This window comes from Tamandua tetradactyla, chromosome 3, assembly GCF_023851605.1.
Source record: "Tamandua tetradactyla isolate mTamTet1 chromosome 3, mTamTet1.pri, whole genome shotgun sequence".
Classification (NCBI taxonomy): domain Eukaryota; kingdom Metazoa; phylum Chordata; class Mammalia; order Pilosa; family Myrmecophagidae; genus Tamandua; species Tamandua tetradactyla.
Window position 1 is genome coordinate 137,597,348 of NC_135329.1, and position 25,452 is coordinate 137,622,799.

Consider the following 25,452-nt stretch of genomic DNA (forward strand, 5'->3'; position numbering starts at 1 on the left):
TATAGTGAAAGTACTCAAGACAGCACAATTTGAGATGTGTCATGGGAAATTTCACAATAGAAGAGCATATTCTCAAAGTCCATAATTTTACATTAGTGACAAACTCTTAGATGATAATAACGATGGTGAAATCAGTAATAAAAGCAGTAGCTAATATTTTTGGAGGATTTACCAACTCAAACATGTGCTAAATGAGTGAGGGAGATCAACTCGTGTGTTCCTTCTAACAACCTATGATGTAGCCTCACGGTCTTGTACGTACTGCTGTGTAGACCTCAAAAATGGAAAAGAAAAATAATGTACACTTTTTCATTCAGATATGACCATAATGTCATGAAAAAGAAACTAATGATAATCAAGAATATTAGAATGTTAACATCAAATGGTTAAACCCTAAATTTTGTGCTTTTTAGGAAGGGTTCATGAGGCAGGTGTTGGGGCAACTTTATGGATGGCTCAAAGAGTCTATTTCAGCTATCAAGTACTTTACAGACTAAGTTACTCAGTAATTATAAAAGAAAGCTGGCCACTATGACATCACAACCCTCTTCTGGATGTCAGAGTATGTAAACTTGTCAGAAGCATGGCTCTGTATTCCAGGAGAGATAAATTAGGTATTAAGCCCCAAGAGGAACATGTGTTTTGTCCCTCAAATGGACAACGGCAGGGAAAGAGACATAGAAGACTGAGAGCCTTGTCATACCTGCCTTGAACTAGCTTTATAACTGGACAAAGTCACCTCTTCTTTCTGAACCTGCTTTCTCAGAAATTGAGGTAATACATGGAAAGATCTGCAATATTCCTTTGTAAATGTTATAATTTAACACATTAAGAATAAGGTTTTATGAGCAGCTACAGAGAACCAAGTAAGGTCAGCCATAAGCTTTGAACCCCCTGACAAAAGGAAAAACAACCAGGTAAGAAAGAGTCCCTCCAAATGTTCCTACAAAGGTCTAGAAATAACTTCAGAAGACTTTGGCAGACTTTGTCCAGCTATGGAAGTGCTGTAGCACCTAGCATTCCAGGCTTATTCAGTCTATTAGGCATTTGGAGTTTTAGAACTTTAACTTTGTTAGCATAAAATGGGTAACAATTTCCTTTTCCACGAGAAACTGAAGTAAGATTTCTAACCTCTAAAGGAATATGTAGAATCTGATTTTTTACCTTCAAGCTGAAACAATCAAACTTTTTTAATTTTGGGAAGTATTCTTCTTTTATGCAAGGTTTTAAAAACATATAGAAATAAAATATTTTATTTCTTTGCATCTTGTAAAGAATTACTTTGGTTATTCAGAGACATATATTCATAATTTATTTAATAATTTATCCATTCAATAAATAAGTATTGAGGTTTTACTACGTACCTGGCACTGTGTTAGGCATTGGTCATATGAAGATGTATACAAAATGTGTCTCCTGACCTGGGGAGCTTACAATCTAGTTGGGGGAGACCATGCATTAGCTACTAAATGCAATGAAAGATTGCAGAGTCTCTGAAAAATGTGTTTGCTGGGCACCAAAGGAGTGTAAAAAGAAGGAGGCACTGACAGTTTTTCCTGGAGAAAGGAGGACTTGTCAGAGAAGTGTGCAGAATAACATACCTTTATTTTGCTTAATATTTCCTTGTGTTGTCCAGGATTTAAAGTGGTAAATCATTGTAGAAAGGGAATATTTAAATTAAATAAGCAACTCCAATAAAAAAATTATTACAGAAACAAAAGTCAATGCAAATGGCTGAGTCATTCATTGGAAGAGATTTCACTGAAAACAGTTTCAACAAAGAACCAGCACCACAAAATTCTACTATGGAAAAGAAAACTAACAACAGGAAGAAGGCTAGACACCATCTAGCTGTTTCAAGAATGAAAAGGTTGGAGTTGGAACCTGGAAGAGTCTAAACATTTTCATTGAAGACCATAATTTTTAAAATAAAACTATCGCTGAACAGATTAATGTTACCTTTAGGTTGAATAATGAAGTTTAGACCTGGAATGCCTTCATGCTCCTCTCCATGTATTCAAATTCCAGCCACCCATACTTTCATTCCCCTCTGTTCCAACTGAATGAATCATTGCATTGGACTACAATATTTTTGCCTTCCTTTGAACTGTATAGAATTTATAATATTCTCTACATAAATGAATAATTATATATATTATATGTAGTATATAACTTGATGTTATATACATATTATATAGCTTATAGAATACTACATCTATGTATATGACTGCAGGTTGGTCACGATTATTCCATTTGTGCCAATCATTGTTCCAATATCCACTACAAATTCCTGGAGGGCAGGTCTTAACATAGAGTTAAATAGATAGGAGGTATTTGGTAGACACCCATCAAACACTTTCAAACATGTGGCCTCAAGAATGAAAAACCACTTTAAAATGCTATCTTGAAACTTTTAAGAGGTGCCATAAATATAATTTGTCATAAACTCACTTATGGTTACTATATCTCATATTGATAAAAGTAGAGTTCAAACATAGTTTGAGTCACTTAGAATATATGCCAACAGTTAATGGTGGGGAGGAAGGATACCCTTTTTTTTTTAAACGTTCCTGATCTCCACGAGTTTACAGTGTAATTTGATGCATACAATAATTTCACAAAGAATTAAAACACAAGGCTAAATAATCAAGAAAGAGGCATAAAATTGAGTGGGGTTCAAAATGAAGAGAGATCTCATCTATTCAGGGAGAAATGAAGAAGGATGTAATGGCTCTTTTGAGCACTTTGAATACTGTCCAAAGTATTTGATATGTGTTAATTCATTCAATATTCACCCAATCCTATGATTTATATACTAATGATTTTATAATTGAGGAAGCTGAGTGCTATGTCTTAAAGGATATTGATAGAATACCGACTGGAGAAGGAAATCCCAAGCAAGGTCATGCAGGTAGAGAGCGTCTGTATTCCAGAAGGAAATCAGTTTGGTACAGGACTGGGATATGCAGGGGAATGTAGGAGACACGGCTGGTCCAAGGTAGTTGGGCCATAGTGTGAATGCTTTATACACAGTCCATAAGTCAGGAAACTGGGACCACCATAGACACATCATGCAGGGGAATGATAGGATTAGGGTTGAGCCTGTTGGTGATTAATCAAAGGAGTAGATTAAAGTAGATGGAAAATGGAAGTAGAGGGGAAAGTTGGGACTCCATTTGAAATGGTTTAGGTGAGAAGCACGGAGTACCCATGCAGAGATGATGAAGAAGACAGATTCAACTGACGCTGCGAACACTGTGTATGATTTTGCAACAGATAACAAAAAAGGGTGAAGAAAGAAAAGGCACCAAGATAATCCAATGCTTTTGAATATGGCTAAATAAGAGAATTAATTCAATTACTAAGAACCAGTAAGTAAAACTTTGCCAGGTCAACATTCTGTTGTGCAAAGTCACATATTAAAAAAAAAAAACCCACAAAAACCACCCATATGTATGCAGTATTAGAAAGAACTCATGACCACAGAAAATCTTAAATTTTGATTCATTTATACTAATGAATAATATGAAACACAATGTAAGGAATCTTACCTCTTTGCTGTAGTCGCTATCTGAGTCACTGCTAAGTTCCTCAGTATTCATATTTTCCAAATCAGATTCCCCAGGTGCAATTGGCACTGTCACTGTGAGGCTGGGATTATGAATAAATGATTGGTAATCATTTTCTCCCACCGTGTATTTGTCCATGCTGCTTCCCAAACCGCTCGTTTTATCTTTCTCCTTGTGGAAACTGTGATCTTTTTTCATTTCAGCAAGGGTACGGTTAGAGACAAAGTTTTCCTTCTTATTATTTAGATCTTCTGCTCGTCTTATTTCCCTGGAAATCTTTGGCTTTTTGAAAAATGCTTTAAGAACTAATTCATGTAAATTCTGTTTCACATAATTTATTCCTTTCTTAATCCTGTTTACTGCAAGCTGAAGGTTGTTTGCTTCTGTGTCTTCCTCAATGGCTGTGAGATTGTCTGAACTAAATGAGCTCAATAATAAAGCCAGAAACAGGTTTAGGACCTATATCAGGGTGAGGATAGGGTGTGAGAAAGAGGGGGACAGAAAATAAAAAAGAAAATTAGGCACATTTTTTCTAACGCATAGGCCAAAATCCAACCCAGTAATGAAAATCTCTGCACTTCTTCATATATAGGTTAGAATATGTGAGGGAGGAAGGCAGAGGGTAGAAGGCAGAAGGCACTGTTCCCACGTGCTAATTCCTGTGAATCTGGGAGAAAGGGGGTCAGCATCTCCATGAAGGACTACCATGAGGAGCAGAGAGATGGGTCCCTCACCATTATCATTTCATCATTCCGAAGTTCATTTCCATAGTAGGAGTGCCTTGGTCAAATTCCCTTTGTAGGGCCTAAAAAGCTCTCCTAACCTTTTCCTACAATTTTATTTATTACCTGTGAGAAATAAGTAGAACAAGAAAATTGTGACTCTCATCTATTATGCTGAAGCCACTCAAAAAAGATCTTTGTTCACTTTTCCTAGAATATAAATGCCACTGGTTGCAAAAAATGGAACATACAATCCCTGCTGAGTTCCTGTGATCAAGTGTTCTTTCCAAGAATTGTGCCAATTTGCTGCGTAATGTGGCTTTTAAATCACAGAAAAGAACCTGCCCATTGAACCTGATTCAAGTGAGGCAGTGGCTTTGGGATTGGATGGCTTCATTGTTCATCACTTTGAGATCACAAGAGAGTTGGAAGTTGTCAAAGGACAGCTTTCATCCTTGAAGCAAACTCCTGGTTGTAAGCAAAATCATTTCTATTTTTCTTCTCTGAGGCAGGGATCCAGGTGAACGCAACATTCTAAAAAACATAATTCTAACCAGCAGAGTGCTGAAAGCATGTAAATCATATTTAAGCATTGTTTTATATAGGAAACAAAAAGGGAATAGAATTACTCTTTTGATGTGAATCTGCGTCCAAAATATCTACCTCATATCAAAAGAATCAAAATTAGATGCCTACTGGGAGAAGTGAGAGACCACTGATTCTGGCCACCCCTAATGCGATTTCTCAGAGATGTTAAGTAGAAGAGTGTAGGTCTTATGTCAATAAACCCAATGCTAAGACAAAATTCTGGGTGGGGAGGAAGTGGGAAATCAATGAAAGCTATTTTGATTAATCACTAAGAAATTCGGAAACAGTTGATTTTTTCATTTTGTTTTTTTACTGTCAATGGTAAAAGACATTTCACTGTGAAATGTATATATGTGTACTTTGTTGTAATAGGTTTGCTAATGAGAACCCAAAGCACCTTTTACTGCCTTAATCTCCCTAAGTATTAATAGACTTCCTTTTCAATAATACGCTTCAACTGTGTCACTTCTTCATTGAGACTAGATACTATAACTTTTATTCCTTCCAAACTCATAACAAAACTCTAGCATGTTCTTGTCATCTAGTGGATATCACAAATTAAAATGAAACCCATTCCGTATCACCTATCCATTATCATATCGGGCCACAAAACAAAACTTAAAGTGTATATTTGATTCAAAGTCTCATTACTGATTAATGATAAGTTTGATCAAATTCTGATGAACTTGAGCTGACTAAAATCTTTTTTTCCTGAATTTCTAAAACTTATGGTTGTTTACCATTTAAATCAATCTGTAGGGAAATGACCTAGAGAATTAATGAGATAAAGAAAAATACTGAGAGGTCTATTCAGTACATAACTCTAAAATTCAGAGGGCTTTTTCAGACACATAATTTTGTTTCTTTCTGTTTGGATTCTAACTCTACATCATTGGTAATGCCTTCATTATTTAAGAGTTGGTTCTCAACAGTGTGAATTATACGTCTTTCATTATCACTGAGAAATACTTAATGAACGTCATCACCAATCTCAGTAATCATCAATTCTACATGGATTAAACAATCATCAAATATAGCCATTTACATCTACCCATAAATCTATATTCTTTCAAAGAAAACATGATTTTCACACTAGTGTTCATGTTCTAATATTATACTAATGTATTCTTCAAAGGTCCACTTCAAAAGCCTTCCTTGAGTCATGATCTAGAACTTCTGTCTTCTGAAAGTCAACAGCATTTTATTTTTACCTCAGTGCTAGCACTTACCACTTCCTTGTCTAATAATTTCTGTGTAACATTTTCCTCTTTCTTGAATCAGGGATGATATCATAGCTACTTTTTTATTTATCCCCCCCACAATAACTAAACACATTTTCTTGCATACAGAAGGTAATAAAAAATATTGAATGAATTCTTTGGTTAGAGCCCAGGGAATCACCCTCACTTTTCATATATGGCTGAGAGTAATAAATATTTAAATTATTTGTGACCATTGGCTTCGGTGTGGTATGTTTTGACATCCTATAGCTTATGAAGAGCTACATTTCAATATTTATGTGAACAATTTTGTATGAAGAAATGTATAAACAAATACCACAACAGGAGTGTGTGAATATAAAACTGAAACACAAAGAAGAATCAAGTGGAGAATTTGCATTTCATTCCATTCTTGAAGGGATTTATAAGCTTATATAAAAAGAAAATTTATTCATTATTACAACTTGAGTGTGATGCAGTACAAAGTGGTAATTAATGATGTGCATGTTTTGTGCAGTAAGGGTCGTGCTTAATTTACTCTGTATATGTCTGGCACAGTGCCCTTCAGTATGTGATTTGATGAACTGAGGTTTCTGTCCTAGGCTCTGAATCACTTTTGACCTGGGGGCTGCAAGGACAAAACAAATTTCAACAACTTCTTTTCAAGCCAGTGGGAAATGAAGGTGCCTACCATCTGGTTCCTAACATACCCTGCCTCCTGGGATACCTGATGACAGCTCTGATGCCAACCTGACCAAATGAGCCATGCCAACATGGCACCTGTGAAAACTGAGGGGAGTGGCCCATGGAAGAGCATCTTATCCCAATTTTCTTTTGCTTGGAGGCCTGGAAGTTTTCATTAACAGGTATAAGGAAGAAAGAAACAGAGAAGAATATAAGCCAAAAAAACATTGATGGAGAAGTAGGGAGATTGCTATGTGAAAGAAATGCTATAGACCAATGATGGGTAAACTTTTTCTGTAAAGGGCCAGATAATAAACATTTTAGGTTTCATGGGCTCTAGTGTTTTTACTGCAGTTACTCAACTCTGCCATTACAGTGGGAGAGCTACCATAGATAATTAGTAAATGAATGAGCATGTCTGTTTTCCACAGATTTAATTCACATGACATCGATGCCAAAATTAGAAAATAAAGTAGGAAGTTTTCCTTTAAAATGAATAGGGGGTTATTTTGAAAATGTAAATATGAGTTATCTGGGCAGGGAAGTTAAGACAATATTTTTTTCTTCTCTGTTTTTCCCTTTATTAAAATTATCAACATATTATTAAATTTAATAGTTTTAGATCCAATTAAACTTAAAATTATAAAAATAATTTTTTTATAGATCACATCATCATATAACAATTTCCCATAAAGAAGTTCAAATGTTTGAACATCTGACTACATACCACCAGGTTTCCGATGACCATGACCATCATGAAAACAATAAGGCACATGGCCTGACCAGCGACTTCCATACAGTCCCACATGGTCTCTATCCACTCGCCACACAGCACACGGAACACAATCAGGAAGGAGTGGAAGAAGTCATTCATGTGCCAGCGGGGGAGTGTACAGTCTTCATTGATCTTGCAGACACATTCTTTGTAGCTCTTCCCAAAGAGCTGCATGCCAACCACGGCAAAAATGAAGACGATGATGGCCAACACCAAGGTGAGGTTACCCAGAGCCCCCACGGAATTGCCGATGATCTTAATTAGCATATTCAGTGTGGGCCAGGATTTTGCCAGCTTGAAAACTCGGAGCTAAAAAATAGATGAAAATAATATTAATTCTTATGAAGAAGTTTTCAAGGTTTCCAATCTTGGCTTTTGTTCTAAATTTTAAAGCAGACTTGAGGTTCTATAATTTTATTATTATCTACCGAAATTCAATTATTCCTATTTTTCACTTTTATCTGTTTTTGATATTCCTGTTATCTTATAATACCTGCTACAACATAACTACCAGACATATATTTGGGAAGAAGTGTGTAATTTTAGTTCAGGATTGCTAAAGAAGTCTCTTAGGGCTCTAACTATGATCTCTTTTAGAATTAACAATCAACCTTATTTCTACTTTCAGATAGTTTCATAAAATTTATCATTTTGACAGTGGGATAAAGCTCAACATGTTAGAGAAAAATGCTTTTAAAAGTCTTTGAGGGGCGGGCCGCGGTGGCTCAGCGGGCAAAGTGCTTGCCTGCTATGCCGGAGGACCTCGGTTCGATTCCCGGCCCCAGCCCATGTAACAAAAACGGAGAAACAAAATACAATAAAACAAGAAAATGTTTAAAAGATGTTTCCCTTTCTTCCTTCCTTCCTTCCTTCTCTCTGTCTTTCCTTTAAAAAAAAAAAAAAAAGTCTTTGAAATTCTTTTTAGAATGTTTCTGATGTCAAATAATTATTTTGGGGACAAAGATTTGACCGTCAGTTATTAAACACATAGTCATGGTATTATTATAATAGTGGAAATTCTATAAATTGTAAGCTTCTAACTGTGAAATAATTTGTTGCCCTACTTGGAAAAGAAATATTTTCTTTACCTATTATATTAGCATATGCTTCAAATTAGAATTGAACATGTCTTCAAGATCTTAAATCTAAAATATGCATGCTATTTTGAGCTCTGTAAGTGCATTTGCTAATGAAAGAACTTTATTTTTCAAGATATAAATGTTTCAACTTGCCTTTTAACTCAAAGCCCCCCAAACTTTAAATGATAAGAGTGCAAAGCTGAAGAAACACCCCCTTAATTGTAGAATATAATGGTAAGGTTGTTCTGTATTTACCAGTCTGAATGATCGCAGAACTGATAATCCATCCACATTTGCTAGAAAAAGTTCCACTAAGCTTAGAGTTACAATAAGGCTGTCAAAAATATTCCAGCCTACTTGGAAATACTCATATGGATCCATGGCAATTAGTTTTAAAACCATTTCAGCTGCAAAGATCCCAGTAAAGACCTAAGTGAGAAATAAAATGTTTTTTTTTTCTAGTATCATTAGAAGGCATAGGATCAACATAATAATGACAATGGCTATTTGCTTAGTAATTACCATGGTTCAGACAATGTGCCAGACAATTTATGAATATATATTAATTCATTTAATCCTACAAACTAGATATCACTATTCCTATAGCTTTCATACAAGCTTTGAAGGTTTAAAATCTCTAACAATCTTGTCAACTTATCATCTATAGAGCAAGCATTTCAGAAAAGCACATTAAAAAATTCCAGATAAATAAAAATCCTTGGCAATTAACAGTCATCCTTTGCAAAAAGAAAAAAAAAGAAAAAAAAGTGGGTCAACAAGTTATTCCGGAAGAAGATAAAAAAGGAAACATGAATTGATATTTGAACTTTTGAGCCAGTCTTTTATCTTCTGTCCGGTCTGACTACTCTTAGATAAAGAACATGTTGATGTGCTCTTAAAAGATTTATCAGAAAAGGGAAAAGTATTTAATTGACACAGTGGCAGCTAAAGTAAGAGTTCCAAAGCTCTGACACAAAAGTGCATCACAAAACATCATTAATTCATGACTCTGGTATAAAGGACTCACTTAAAAGGCAACAGTGGAAAGATCTGTTTATGAATCAAGTGGGTACTCTTTGACTCAAAGAAACTGACCAAGAAAAGTTCAAAAGGAAATTGTTAGGTCTATAATTGTACGAGTCAGTTTTAAAACTGTAGCTTCAAGAAGACTGTAGGGAGAGTCCAGACTTGAGCTATAGTAATAGATAAGGGGCATGTGAAATCCTTTTTGAGTTCACAGTGATGCAGCAAACTCAGGCCGAGGGCACTGACTCCCGAGGTCCACCAACAATTAGAAACCAGATGGTCCTGCTCTCTTCCAAAGAGGACTAAAAGGGAGGAAGAGACATGGATAAAAACATCCTGACTGGAAAGATTCATAAACGATTTGTGGGAGAAAGCCCATAAATGAACTCTTTGGTCTCAAAGATCAAGTAGTTTGGAACCATGGCAAAATTAAATGCTCTTATACAGATGTTCACAAGGATACCCAGAGTTATTCATGATTTATGAAAAGTCTTAAAGTCATTAAGGTAGAGCGTGATCAGCACTGCATATTTAAGAAATTGCTCTGGCATCCATTTTCCTAATCATATCCTATATCTTCCTAAACCTACAGATCAATGTCTTGTCTCCCCTTGTGTTTTCTTGGTCAAGTAAAGCCTTCTTGACTTCTCAATATTCTTGTTATTTAGGGTTGTTTCAACAGAAAGGGTTTCAACAGAAAGGGTGATACTGATGATGCTAATAGCAATAATAGTCATTTGTTGAGTACTTACTGTATGTCAGGCTAACAAATTAAGTAGAAAGTGTTTCATTCTCCCAACAACATATTAATATTACCATTTTATAAAAAAGAAAATTAAAGATCATGGAGATTAAGATATTTGTCCAATGTTACAAAAAGTACTGAGAAGCAGAATCAGGATTCAAACCCAGGTCTGTGAAACTCCAAAGGCCCAGACATTTCACCATTCTTACATCAAAATAGTCTTTCCACATTTTTTTCCCTAAAAACATGTGAAGTCTGTACCCAAAGGAAGTACCGATGCAACTACAAAATATGTAAGAAAGTATCAAATTTTGAAATACTGTTCCCAGGAGATATGCTGTCACAGAAAATACTAACAATTTGCAAGATGTCAAAACTTATAGAAATAGTATTGCCATTTATAGAGCCCAATATTACTGCAAATTATCTGAAAATAGTTTACATAATCAGAAACTTGATTCTGCACAAATTCATATTGTGATTTCTTGATATAAATAATATAGCTGCAAAGCCATCCAACTAGTGAAAACAATGAAATGACAATGATGACAACAAAAGAGAGAAGCTGTAAAATACAGCATAACAGACTCACCAGATTTCCCACATAGAGCACATTTTTGAATTCTTCAGTCATTGGGTGATGCTCCATAGCCATAAATAATGTATTTAAAACTATACAAATTGTAATAGCAAGATCTACAAATGGATCCATAACAATAAAATGGATGAAATTTTTGAATTTTATCCAATATGGAGAGCAATTCCAGATCAAGAAAGTGTGTGCAAATCTGTACCACCAAGGTGGACATTTTTGTCTGGACTCTTCTAGTTCTAGGAGAGAAAACAAACAGAACAAAACAGAAAACAAAAAGTCAACCATTTCTCTATTTTATTCCTAAACAGATAAAGTGCAGCAATATACTTTAACATTGTAATAAGCTGACGGTTTAGACTTTGCAAATATAACAGTACTGTATCTATAAATGCATAGTATATTAGATAAAATCTTGTATCATATGCTAATTGATTAGATCAAGCACAAATGAGAGGAAGGCAATGAAATTAATTATAGAAAACAGATATATGGGCATCACCCAGATAGCATGTACTTGACATGTGATGGTAAACAGATGTCTTGTTTCCTTAAAGAGAAATGTATGTTTTTCACCAGTATACATAATTTCCCACTGTATGTTTAATTCCATGAAGCAATAAGGCAATTCTATTCTATTCAGAAAATCTCTTGCTAATTTACAGATAGAAAAGTCCCAGAATGGAGAGACTATAGATAATTTACAGATAACTCATGCCCCAGACTTTTCACACCATTAGTACATTTACTTATCACCATTCACTTAGGAGGTGAATGGAAGCTTTGTCTGGGTTCCCCCATGGAGGTGGTGAGGGTGGTGGTAGAGGAGGTGTTGGTGGTAGAGGTGGTGGTGGTGGTGGTGGTGGTGGTGGTGGTGGAGGTGGTGGAGGTGGTGGAGGTGGTGGAGGTGGTGGAGGTGGTGGAGGTGGTGGTGGTGGTGGTGGTGGTAGAGGTGGAAGTGGTGGTGGTGGACATGGTGGTGATGATGGTGGTGGTGGTGGAGGTGGTGGTGGTGGTGGTGGTGGTGGAGGTGGTGGAGGTGGTGGAGGTGGTGGAGGTGGTGGAGGTGGTGGTGGTGGTGGTGGTGGTAGAGGTGGAAGTGGTGGTGGTGGACATGGTGGTGATGATGGTGGTGGTGGTGGTGGAGGTGGTGGTGGTGGTGGTGGTGGTGGTGGAGGTGGTGGAGGTGGTGGAGGTGGTGGAGGTGGTGGTGGTGGTGGTAGAGGTGGAAGTGGTGGTGGTGGACATGGTGGTGATGGTGGTGGTGGTGGTGGTGGTGGTGGAGGTGGTGGAGGTGGTGGAGGTGGTAGTGGTGAACCTGTGATCAAGATGGGACCAGGGACATTGCAGGAATTGGCCATTCTTTGACTCTCTTCTCAGTATATCCCAACCACTGTTGTTCTCATGATATTCTTCAAACTGCTTTCTTTACTGCTTTCTCATTATAATAGTCAGTAGATATCATGTCACATTTTCTCATCTGACAAAAGTACTTTTATAGAATGCGACAGAGACAGTAATTTCTAAACATCTGGAACTATGTATTATTCCGTTTGCACATTAGAAGCAGAAACAAATTCAAAGGGACTAAGTACAAAGTTTTCAAGATTACACAGTGAAAGAATTACACTGCCCTAAATTAACCAGTTTTTTGCATTGACTGCCATTAAATTACGTATCTCCAAAATGTCAAATCACCCAATGTCTCTCTATAATCACAAATAATTCTATCCATTTTTTTAAGTGCCCAGAGACAATTCCATTATTATCCACTGGTTATCATCACCATTAAAACCATTTTAGAGTCTATGAATTATTCCTAAGAAGTTTGGGTATCTACTTAAGATGGACCGTGATTTATATGAACTCTATAACTTTATTTTCAAAATCCATACAGTAAAGAGCATATTATTACATGCCTTCCACAGTGTTGCTTAAAACACTTGCTCTACTCATTGCTCTCTGTCTGAGAGTGGGATCATTCAACATATCCTCAGAAAGAAGATATGAGCTGGAACGTCTTTTCTTGTGTATTTGACTGGTTGTGACCTGAAAAAGAAAAGATGATTAAAGAATTAAAAGTAGAATTCTAATTCATTACAGGTATAAAATAAACTATCTCCTAGTAGCTGTAATGTGTAATTAAAAGTAAAAGCTAGATTGCTGAGTTCCAATCATGGCTCTGCTATTTACTGGCTGTATATCATAGGAGAGTTACTTAATTTCTCTGTGTATTCCAGTCTCAGCATTGGTAAATGGGGAAAATAATAGTATCTGCCTCATAATCTTGTTATGAAGATTAAAAGGATTAATACTTAGGAAGTTAAAAAAAAAACACTTTTATTGTTACATAGATCATCTTGTGATGTTTCTGAATCTCCAATTTATCCATTTAATTTACATATAAGAGTGTTACATGAAAACAGCTATACGAATGTTGAGGTAGCAGCGTGCATGAGAAAGGGAAGAGTCTCAGTATTCTCGTATAAGTTTCTTTCACAATTCTTTGTTGAAGTAACAGCATAATGGGGGCTACTGTTTCTTAATGCCAAGGAAGACCTCATGACCTGATCTGCCCATAAGATGATAAATGACTCAGTTTGAAAAAGACAAGACTAACGGGAACTATAGCATAATGGAGAATGCAAGCTCCATCTAAAGGAGGTGACCATGTAAAGGATTGCTGCTATGCAGGAAGATGATGCAACAGTACCAGATATATTCATTTTTATGAGAAAATTCCTTATTTTAAATCTTGGTAACTAATTGAAATTTAAAGCACCATGGTTGGTTCAGTGTAGGCCAATAATAAATACATGCCCACATACACATATACAACTATACAACTCTTAAGTGTATCTATCTCATTCCTATCTATTTGCCTGTCTGTCTATCTGTGATCTTTTCTGTTTGTATGATGTGTATGTATGCTTTTATACAAACACATATATACAGTTTTACAACATACGCATGTTACAATATAAAATTCTAGAGTTGTAAAGTTGTATAATTGTATATATGGTTATATACATATGTATGTAAAGTATATTGGCATACATGCATAGATCTGTGCATATATGTACACAGACACATACACACATATATCTGCAGGTGATTTTTTATAGCGATCTCTCAATTAACATGCTTTCTCTGCAACAATCTCTAATTTACTTTTCCCTAAGTCAAAGAAGAATTTGATTAATCAAATTTCTTTTCATGAAGAAATGTTTCACGTGTAGAGGTTATATTATTTGTCATACAATTTTTTCATCTGAACTTTTTGTTATGCCACACGATTATGTTTATCAAATTTCTATTGACTCTTAAAGGATTCACTAATTCCTCTAGATTTGTAGTTTTAATTTTGAGATTTACAGTGGTACTGATTTTCCTGTGGTAGAAATAAAGCTGCAAATGAAAGCACGTCATTTGAAAATAAAATCTCCAAATCTGATATAGATTATGTAATATTTTACACATTATATGCATCGTTGAAAGGCAAAAACATCACAAAGATATGATTCCATAGAAATTTAACATGCTTGTTGATAAAGAAAAATGCCTTGACAGAAGGGCTGAGGCTCTATCATGCAAGCATAGAGATCACGCATTACCTAAAAGCACATGCATTCATTCAAACAGAAATATGTGAGTGGCCATGGCTTTGATGGAACTTTATTCCCATGTGGAATATTAAACCATCTGTAAACATGATTATATGAATATATAGCACGAGTGTAAAGCAGCTGAAAGCTTGAACTTGCTGTGTTAGTCAAAGCCCTAGCTATTATTTAGCAAATCAGTGTTGCATATTAAATGGCCTAAACAGGTGTTCTAGAAACTCCAAGGACCAGAAAGATCTCACTTTCAAGTTCAATTGGAGCTCTTTCTTTAACCACTTAATGATTTCTAAACTCTTGGAATTGTTTTAATTTTTGTTTATATGTGTATACATTAGTAACATGTACGTTTTGATATAATTTTACTAATATACTCAGAAAAAAGATACTTAATTAAAACAGTGAGTTTCATTTATGTAGGAGAACTCTAAAGCACAACTGTTCTAAATTATTTCTAAGCTATGAGCTACACATTGGAGAAGCAATGGTGGTGGTGGTTAACATCACAAGATCTGAACCAGAGCCCCTCCATTTGACCCTCAGGGCTACCCTACCATCATTAGCTAGCTGACCTGGAGCAAATTGCTATATATCCCTATCCCTTGGTTTTTCCAAACGTAAAAGAGGTATAAGAATACACTATCATCTAAAAAGGGCTGTTGTAAGGAGTAAATAAGTGTCTTCTTTTATTGTTATTATGAATTTTAATTAAATAAGATTCTTTGCAATAATATATGTATAAAGTAGTAACCTGAATAATCATCCAAACTGCTTTACAGATATGGGGCCTCTTATCAGCTAATTTGATTAGCGTTATCAGTGCATATTCCACACTAATATATATCCTTTACAATTTTCTTCCTAAAGGGATGATTTATAATTTTCAATTATAAAAGCAATAGATAAGTACCTTATTTTTTAAACAGTTTTCTAAATATCTTTGAATTAGATGCCTACCACACACGGTTTACAGGTAATGAGTTAAAGGTGCTTCTACAGAAATAGTGTTGCAGAGTGCAGAGCCATTCACAGGACCAGAGAGGAGGTCCCTCCAGCAGAGAGACTGACTGATGCAGGAATAAGGACCCAGCCATGCCTGAGCTATTTAAAACGTCCTTACGCTCTCGTCAGAAGTTGCCTTATCTATTATCACCTCTGGCAGAAGCTGTCCATTGGGGAGCATGAGGGCCGAGGGGCCATCAACCAGGGAGACCACACCGTTGCAGTCCACGGCACTGTGCATCTTCCCGTTCACCGGCAGCATAGCGGGGGACCTGCTGGCCTGGCTGATGTTACTGCTGCGCCGCTCCTTGGGTCTATGGGGCACGAACAGGGAGCCCCTGCGGCTCTCGCTGTCTCCGAAAATGCTGTGTTCGTCGTCGGCAAATTCAGTCTCAGATCCGATATCTTTTCCTCGACCTTTGAAACTAAAAAGACTTGTTCTGCTGCTGCGCCTTGCAGAAAACAAGGAGCCCCGAATGCTAAGTGGTGACTGCAAAAAAAAAGAGATTAAGAAAATCAAAAGATGACCTCTATCTGCTGAAGTTCCTAAAAGTTGAAGCTCACATCACAGAACTACCACTGAAATCACTGATAAGGTGGCCAGGTGTCTCTGAATTTTTTAAAAAGAAACACATTTTTTTTAGAAAAAAGCAATTCAGTAAGAAGAATTCTTCCACATAAAGGATAAAAAGTTTTGAAGAATTTATCCTTTCAAGACCAGTTCAGTTAATTACTAATTAAATTTTAATTAAATAATTAAAATTATTAACCAAATAGCTTTCTACTATTCTGGTCTCAAGGGACATCTCCATTTTGCTCTAAAGAATAGATTGCTTTAAAAAAGTTTTTAGCATTGTTACTTGTAAATTAGCTTTCCATCCATTAACACCTAAGCTCCACAAATAGCTGTAACTTGTTGAGGACAAAGACCGTATGCTTCTTTGCTTTCTATGTCTGCAACTTCACCTCCTAATACAGATAAGGTATATTAAGGAAGACCTTTGACCCTAGTGAGTTCGCAAAGTCATAAATTATTAGAACTTGAGAAGAAAGTGTCCAATACCAAAGAGAGAAAAAGTCACGTTTTTATGACATGTCCATGGTAAACTATTTCCATAAGCCGGGTTGACTGCCAATTCTTCAGAAGTATCTCAGTCAATAAACATTTACACTTGTGACGCAAAGGAAAAAGTGAAAGGCATTGTGAACAACAGAAAAATAAATATGGCAAGGTCCCTGCCTTAATGAGCTCGTACAGCTCTTGTCATATTTACTTTTATTGATGTCTTAAAGAGCTTTGATGTATTCAAGGTCTATCTTCCAACTAGATAGTGGAATTGCTGAGGGCAAGCGCTCTATCTTTTATTTCTGTGTATCCTTGGCAGGATCTTGCAGACTTTAATAGAAGCTAGAATTTGTTAATGAAGACAAAGATAAGAAGGATAATAATTGTGCCTGGAGCACTGAAGAACAGACCAGTCGGATGGGAGAAGACAGAGCAGAATTTGTGGGTTGGGTGGCACTAAGACAAGTCTTGAAGAATGGGTAGTATTGTGATGGGAGGAAAACAAGGAACAGAAACATGCCAGCTAGTGAAAGAAAATCGTGTACGCCAAAGTAATAAAGGCACAAATGTACAGGGTTAGGTAAGGGTGAGAACTCCATTTTGTTGACTGAGGGATATGGAGGTAGATAAAATCTGTTCATGGCATGGGTAAGATGTGGGTTTTGTTCTGTAGTCATTGTTCATCAGAATTTTTTTTTTTTAGGTTGAGTGGAGGAAAAATGAAATCTTCATGTAGAAAAATGATTTGGGACTTGTATAACAGAAGACATGGATGTGTTAAGGAGAATAGAAGCAATGGTTCCTATTGAGGTGCTAAACAGTACTTTAGGGAGGGAGGCCTAACATATCCAGGTTGTTATGGAAAAAGAAAGAAAGGGAAAGAGAAGTCCCACACAAGCAAAATTAATAGACGATGGGCTTAGATGTTAGTAGTGGACATGGTTGGGAGTGGAGATTATCAAAGGCATTTCTAAAGTTTCTAGCTTGGACGACTGAAATGCTGGCAAGACCATTATCTACCTTGGTGAAGAAAAAAGAAGAGACTAGTCGAAGAATAGTTTTTAACCAGTGAGGCATTACAAAATAAATTCGAAATACAAATATTACAGTTAATGTGTAGTATAGTAATATTTTTATTTCCACAATGGTCCTCAGAAATATGTTAGTTTTGAAAACTTGTTTATTCTGAAAATGTTACTAGAGAAGATATGCCATTTCTGAAACTAAGCTCTTTAAAAACAAATCAAACTCTTTCTATATATGCCCAGCAATAGATGGGTTTTTATCTAAAAACGTACCAATGAAGTCACTCACCCTACACTCTTGAGGCCCTTTACCCAAGACCAAAGCATTTTGCTCTATAAGCCTGCCTCTGTTGATATGCATTTGATCGTTTCAATGGTACCTGATTAGGGGTAGACAGTCTCTTTTCACGTGCTCGTCTCGGCCCTTCAACACCAAGATGAAAACTTGTTCTCCTGATGCTCTCCTCTGATTCAGATTTGGACAATTTTTCATCATCTCCTTTTTCTTCTCCACTGGAGAGCTTCTTTTGATTCTTTTTCTTCCTTCTGTTTCTTCTTTCTTTAGCACTTTTAGAACTCAGTTTGGATGTTTCAGAAGAACTCTCTGAGAGGCCCATAATTCTGCTTCTCCCAATACTTGTAAATTCAGCTGCTGCTGCTGCTATTGCCTATTGGGCCAAGAGGTAAATGCATAAATACAATGAGTCATTTCCAAATTCTGGGGAACCTATTTCAGGGCACGTCTTTACCGTGAATGTAACTATGCTGTGTATAATTGTGTTCCTTGTACATGAAGTGATGTAGTTTTCTTTGCACTATGACCGGAACGCATACAGGCATGCTTCTGCTTTTTCCACTCTATTTTAACAAAATGCCATTGTATTTTGGAACTAAACATTACATTAACTACTTTGAAGTATAACAAGCTTAAATATTATAGGTGAAACTTTTACTAGGCAAGTGTGTAACATGAAAACTCCTAGAAACCCTGTAATAAGATAATCTCTAAATCTTGTACAGTATTATCAATATTTTCAATAGCATTAGGCACTCTGCAGTTAAATGAAGATTAATTATCTGACAAATAAAATCAATTGGTACAAAATAATAACAACTTCAAGAAAATGGCAAAGTCAATGATTAATATCCTGAGGGACTTCTAAGACTTCCCTAGGAAGTTACTGGGATGACATTAGTGCCACAGCTTTATTAAAAAAATAATAAATTATTATTTTAAAAAGTATTTCTTGTAGAGAAATAATTGGTGTTAAAATTTCTCCACGTCTTTTAAAAAACATCCACGTTATTTTAAAATTGTTATAGTATCTTATATTCATACTTGTATATCCCTCTACTAATACATCATTATATTAATAGCTTTTTCTTCACAGCAGTATAGTTTTCTCAAAAACACATCATTTCATGGCAGGATGAGTACATTCTATCTTTGGAATGGCTGGATGAGTACTCATTTCATAGTACTCAAAGATAGAAAATATCATAATTCATATTCTTCCCATTTTCTAATTTTTGGATAGTTCCATACTCTATGATTTTTAATATAATTAAAATGCTTCACTGAACATCTTTGTGCATTAAAGCTTCTCTTCATCACATATAGTTATCCTCCCTCAATAGGTTAGGTTCCTAGAAGAGATATAACTAGTTCAAATCACTGAACAAATTTTAAGATTCATGCAACATATTTTAAATTACTACTCTCTTAGTACAAAGCTTCTCCAGCATTTCCACTGATGTAATTCATTGGCGAGAAATAAGGAGAATTGTCAAGTGTTGTTGACTCAGCCTCATGCAGTCAAAAGTCTGACTTCCTTAACATTTCATGTTTTATCTTAAAAATCCTTGTGACATTAGCAAAAATGTATGCAAGCCTTGTTTTCCACTCCAAAGAATATCTGTTTACTTTAATATTACAATAATTAATTCTCAAAACCTTTGATTACAATTGCACCTCCAGGGATATGACTCCTATATATTCCGGGATTTTGCATGATCCCAAGCACACTGAAGCATCTTGGGTAACAGATCTAGGAACAATAGACCTTTGAATATTTTTCACGCAAGAATGAGATGTTTATAGGGAAGGCCAAATGGGGCAGGTGTCAATTCTAGCTCAGTCCAGAACTGATTCATTTTCCCACACTAGAAATGATGATTCAATTTATATACAAAATCCATCGTGGAAAATTGACCTTGGGAGAGTCAAGCAAACCTTGAACTCTCTGTTGTTAGCTTTTGCATTTCTGTTCTTAGGAAGATTTTAAAGCTAATTTTAAAGATACCTCGGCTTCTTCTTGCTCTTTTTTAAGTCTGTCTAACATCTGTTGAAATTCCAATTCTTTCTGCTTCGCTTCTTCGATGTTCGCCTGATTTTGTTCTTCATAGGCCATGGCAACCACAGCCAGGATCAAGTTTATGAGATAAAAGGAGCCCAAGAAAATCACCACAACAAAGAAGATCATGTAAGTTTTCCCAGCAGCACGCAGTGTCTAGGGAGAAAATAGAAAATATTATTTTAATTATACAAAGCCCTTTTTGTAAATTATTTTAATTTAAATGGTATGCTGGGAATGAGTGAACTGGGCAGTTTTATATAATCTATGTTACCAAAAAAGAAAACAATAAAATCAAAAAAAAAAACAATCAGTATTAAAGCAAATGCATGATCGGTACAAATGATGTAGCAATCAATTACACTCAAGTTAGGTATGGTTCTTGACTATTATTAGATTCAACTCTGCATTTTCCCCACAATCTGGAAATTGCTCATAAAACTAGATGCTTTATTCACATTCAGATTTTAGGAGGAAATAAAGCATGGTGGGCATGTGAGCACAGGAGAGCTTGGTGTATTTAGGGCAATGCAAGCCATGAGGCATGTGTGAAAAGCAGTGCATAGAGGTAGGAGTGCATAGAGGACATCACAATCTGCTTTGGGCTATTTACCTATGACTGCATAGGATACTGTGCAGCTTTGAATCTTTTATGTACCGCAGAAAAGTCTATGTTCTTTCAATATATTCTTGTGGGGGCTAACTTTTTGTTAGGTGGGACCTTTTGATTGGGTTGTTTCCATGGAGATGTGACCCCACTCATTCAAGGTGGGTCTTAATCATGTTGCTGGAGTCCTTTAAGGGAGAGACATTTCTGGAGAACACTCAGAGCTGAGATAAGCTGAGAAAGAATACACCAACAGAGACATTTTGGAGAGAGGGGCCAGTAGACATCGTCATGTGCCTTCCCACATGACAGAGGAACCCTGGATGCCAGCAGCTTTTCCTTCAAGAAAGTATCTTCCTCTTGATACCTTAATTTGGACATTTTCATGGCTTTACAACTGTAAATTTGTAACCTAAGAAATCCCCTTTGTAAAAGCCAATCTAGGATAGGCCATGGTGTCTCAGCAGGCAGAGTTCTCGCCTGCCATGCCAGAGACCTGGGTTCAATTCCTGGTGCCTACTCATCCAAAAAAGAAAAAAGAAAAAAAAAAAGCCAACCTATCTCTGGTATATTACATTCTGGCAAATTTGGCAAACCAAAATAGATGTTATATTGAGGCGGGAGAAAAGAGAGCTAGAGATCCAATAAACCCAGAGAGCATAAAGAAATAATTTGTGCTCCAAGAACTATCCACTCAAATTGTACTGGGCATAAAACATGCCAAATTTTAATAAAATACAAGAATTTTCTTCTTTTTAAATTGAACAAATCACATTCAATTTCTGAGACTGGTGGGAGCCATGCATCTGAATTTTTATGGTATTCAAAAACGCAACACCTGGTACCCTGGCACTCACCTGTTGGTAAAGGTTTTCCCAGTAATCCTGAGTCATTAACCGAAACAAGGCTAAAAAAGCCCAGCTGAAGGTGTCAAAGCTTGTGTACCCATAATCCGGATTTCTTCCACCTTTCACACACGTGTATCCTTCTGGACACTGACTGCACACAAAAAGAATATTATAGGTTAGAGTAACAAGACTAGAAGCTAAGGAGTGCCACAGAAAAGTTACAAACTCAAAGTTCCTTTTAAAAGAGTCAATTTTGACTAAGGAGACACATGAATGGGAGTCGGAAGAACTGGGTTTCAATCTCAGCTCTCCTATTTATTAGTTGGAAACTTGGTCAAACAACTTACCATTCCAAGGCACAGTACCTCTCTCTGTGAAAACAAGATAAGGCCTTTCTCAAAAGTTTAAAATTGTTAAATAATATAACGTATGCAAATTATTTAGTTTAATTCCTGCACATAGAAAGCATTTAGAAAATGGCAGCTACTAAATGCTATAACTATCTTCAATACTTGAAAATGTTCCTTGATATCATTTACTTGTTTTTAGATCCATAGTGATTTGGAGGGTAGGTCTCCACTATATCTGCAGTCTCCCCAACCCCCAAATTATTCTTGTAATGAATGAAATCAAGAGCATGCAAAATAAAGTAATTCTGGAAGTTCATAAAGATTTGTAGCTTTCAAATCGTCTGTCAAACTTTCAGACAATTTATTTTTTTCTTTCACTAAATTACGGGCTGTTATCTATGACTGCATTACACAAAGTCAGTGTTCTAAGGTTCGTTTCAGAGAAAGAACCTTGTTTTACTTTATGTTCTCAGTGTAAACGATACATATTTGAATAAAGATTAATTCTAAAATTTGTGCAATTTCTTTACACAAATCCATGGAATTCCTCTGTTTAGAATGGTCAAGATGTCACATCACTCACAATATATACAAGTCATACTTTACTGGTGAATGAATAGATAGATTTATGGAGGAAATAAAAGTGGATTTCATCATCTACTTTCCAGGAAGGCTTGAATCTATTGAACTGGCTTTTGGTGTTTTTTTCTAGAAGTAATCTTCTCTACTTTTTAAAGTGTTATGTGACTTTTATCTTCTTCGATTTAGGCAATGATTGAAAGTTTTGCTTTCAAGAGGAACATCTTAAAATATTGACTCACTGCAGGACAGAATGAGTTAAATAATGCCATGAAATATATGAAAACAATATAGACTCAAAGTTCTGGTCGGCAGACAGATTGAGCATGCATCTCTTTCCTCTGAAGACCGCAGACTAAAAGCAAAGCAAACATTACCTACCCTGAATCTGTGCTGAAACCACAAAGGAGAGCATCTTTGGAGCCTTCCAAGTAATAAAAATACTCTGTTTGGGAAGAATATGAAAAATATTACTTTACTGAACATAGGCCTTAAGAGTGATACAGCAGGTAAGTTTATTCATATAGACACATATACACACACATTCAGGCCCGATCCCAGGCACTACGCATCAATTTACTTATTCTTTCTTCAAATATATTGCTGATTATAATTTTGGGGCGCCAGGCTGGGAATAGGATGATGAACATGATACACAATGTGGCTAACTTAATGTAGCTTCCTTTTGTCTAGGTGAGAGTGAGGTTGAGAAGTGGAGAAAGATACTCAACAAACAAATAAATAAATACACAAGGTATTTTCAGTGCATGATCAGCGCTCTAAGAAAATAAATTATAATGATGTGATAAACTATATTCAGGAAACTGAGGCCTAAATGGGACCAAGAAGCCCCATTGGTGAAGAAATATCTGGGAAGGGGGGGAGAGCAGAAATGAAGCTGATACATGGGGGAAACAGCAAGATGGCTAGAATGGCCAGAGTGAAGTAAAGGAGGGCTGTGTTGCCTGAGGCAGGCAAGTGCCAGATCATGTGGGGCTCTGCATATCATGGTACAAGCTTGGAATTTATTTTAAGTGTGATTAGAAGTAAAAGAAGTAGAAAGGTGAGTTATGAGACCTCATTTGTATTTTAAAATGTCACTACAGTTGCTTTGATTGTAGACTATAGGAGAGAAGTGTGGAAGTTTGGGGACCAGTTAAATGAAGAAAGTGAAAGATGGTATGGAAATGACTCAGAGAGTAGTAATGGATAAGGAAAGAAGAGGGGGAAATAGAGTGATAGGGTTTTCTGATGGACTGCATCAGAGAGGACAGAAGGATGCATCAACTGGGAAGTTGGTGGTATCAGTTACTGACATGAAAAAGACTAGGGCAAGAAGTCTAGAGAAAAAAAAGGTGGGAGGAGGGGTGGAGAAAAAACAGCAGCTCTGTTTTAGCCATGTTCAGTTTGAGATCATGAATCAATATTAAGCCATATTTCTTAAGAAGGCAGGTGATAACTTTGAGAGTCTGGGGGTCTGTAGAGAGGTCAGGGATGGAGATAAAAAGATGGGAGTCATCATCCAACAGATAGTTTACAAAGTCACTGGACCTGAGTCCACCCAGAGAAAACCAGTAGTTCTCTGTGTAGTTAAGGAGGGAAAGGGTAGGGATGGAAAGAAAGGGAAGTGAAGAGAAGGGAAGCAAAGGGAAGGGAGCCCCTGGACGCACCCTGATGTTCTCCAATATTTAACAATCCAGAAGAAATAAGTCAGCAAAGGTAATACTACAAAATGGGCAAAATTTGTTTTTTGAAATTCCCTCTTTGTTCTTTTACCATAAATATTTATTTAGAACCTCGTCTGTTCCAAATTGTGAGGAACAGTGAAATAAATGTGCATTTTCCCCTTTTTGATTTTCATGGTACCCTTTGTGTCCATTCTCAGGTATAAAGGGTCTCATAATATCTTCCTCTGTTCACTATTAAAGTTTATCCTCAAGACAGGGGGTTGATCTAACCTTTTAGAGTAAAGATATTAAGAACTATAAACGTTTTTTATACCCCTCCCAAATATCTATTTTTTTTTTTTAAATAAGGGCTCAATTTCCAGTTTGGCTCAAGTAAAAATAATAAAAATATAAGTATTAAGAAGATTTTGGAGTAATAGTGGAGGAAAAACTTTGAAGTCAAATATATTTGAATCTTGTTTCTACCTCTTCCTATGTAGGTGAGTTATATAAACATTTTAATCTTTACCTTCCTTATCTGTAAAATGGGGATACAAATACTACTTTTCAGGGTTTTTGAATGATATAAATAGTATCTTGCCTGCAAAGCACTTAATGCAGTGATTCTCACATTCTGTACTCGCTGATAAAAGGGCAACAGCTATTATTATTATTAAACTATCTTAAATTTCAGATAAGAAGACTTCTTGACTGATTCACACATCATTTTATCTTACTTAGAAGACACAAATATAATAATAATGCCTCTTAATTTGAGGTGACTATTTAGGAGCTAATATACATGAACCATTTTTCTTTGAAAACAATCTTGTACCTTAGGGAGGGGGGCATGGAAGAGTGGGGGCAGGTGAGTCTAAGATACAGTTTTTCAGGCATAAACCTCCAAACTGTTTTATTATAAAAGGACTGCTTTATAGTTATCTTTCAAACTAAAACTTGTCCATGTTTACTGACCATTGAAGGGCTGATTTAGGCTTCAGATCTACCCGTATGGCCACGCTGCAGGCCTGATGTATTTAATTCAGTACATGAATGATGAAAGCTAAAGCAATGAGAGGAGTTCACTCTGGTTCTTTAGAACATTTCACAATAATTCCTAAACAAGGTAGACATTAAATTATTAGGATAATTGGCCCCTAGAGAATTTAAGGTTCACAGATAAAGAAAAGGAAAAGCAGGTAATGCAAAGATAAAAGAGAATATGCCCCCCCCCCACAAAAAACTGTACATGAGTATTCATTGCAGCATTATTCAAAATAGCCAAAAAGTGGAAACAACTCAAATTTCCATCAACTTATGAATGGATAAACAAA

The 25,452-nt window shown here is 36.1% G+C and overlaps 1 protein-coding gene and 1 long non-coding RNA gene across 3 annotated transcripts in view; one reads left to right on the forward strand and one right to left on the reverse strand.

Annotated features, from left to right (window-relative positions):
* Positions 1–25,452, reverse strand: part of SCN9A (sodium voltage-gated channel alpha subunit 9) — a 180,572-nt gene that overhangs the window by 49,079 nt on the left and 106,041 nt on the right. Inside the window, exons 8-17 of one of the 2 annotated variants that reach the window (XM_077154056.1) lie at positions 22,833–22,896; positions 21,532–21,673; positions 20,017–20,223; positions 18,094–18,381; positions 15,774–16,112; positions 12,920–13,049; positions 11,001–11,239; positions 8,893–9,066; positions 7,511–7,867; positions 3,552–4,028 (exon numbers count right to left, since the gene is read on the reverse strand). In XM_077154056.1, coding sequence (XP_077010171.1) covers positions 3,552–4,028; positions 7,511–7,867; positions 8,893–9,066; positions 11,001–11,239; positions 12,920–13,049; positions 15,774–16,112; positions 18,094–18,381; positions 20,017–20,223; positions 21,532–21,673; positions 22,833–22,896 — 2,417 coding nt within the window. Of the gene's footprint in view, positions 1–3,551; positions 4,029–7,510; positions 7,868–8,892; positions 9,067–11,000; positions 11,240–12,919; positions 13,050–15,740; positions 16,113–18,093; positions 18,382–20,016; positions 20,224–21,531; positions 21,674–22,832; positions 22,897–25,452 lie in introns of both variants that reach the window. The other variant, XM_077154055.1, reaches the window with a different exon arrangement.
* LOC143677714 (uncharacterized) lies at positions 559–25,452 on the forward strand. The gene is made up of 7 exons (XR_013172830.1): positions 559–774; positions 6,702–6,965; positions 7,517–7,775; positions 18,279–18,396; positions 20,120–20,196; positions 22,641–22,960; positions 24,488–25,452. It is a non-coding gene; the product is annotated as an uncharacterized LOC143677714 (long non-coding RNA).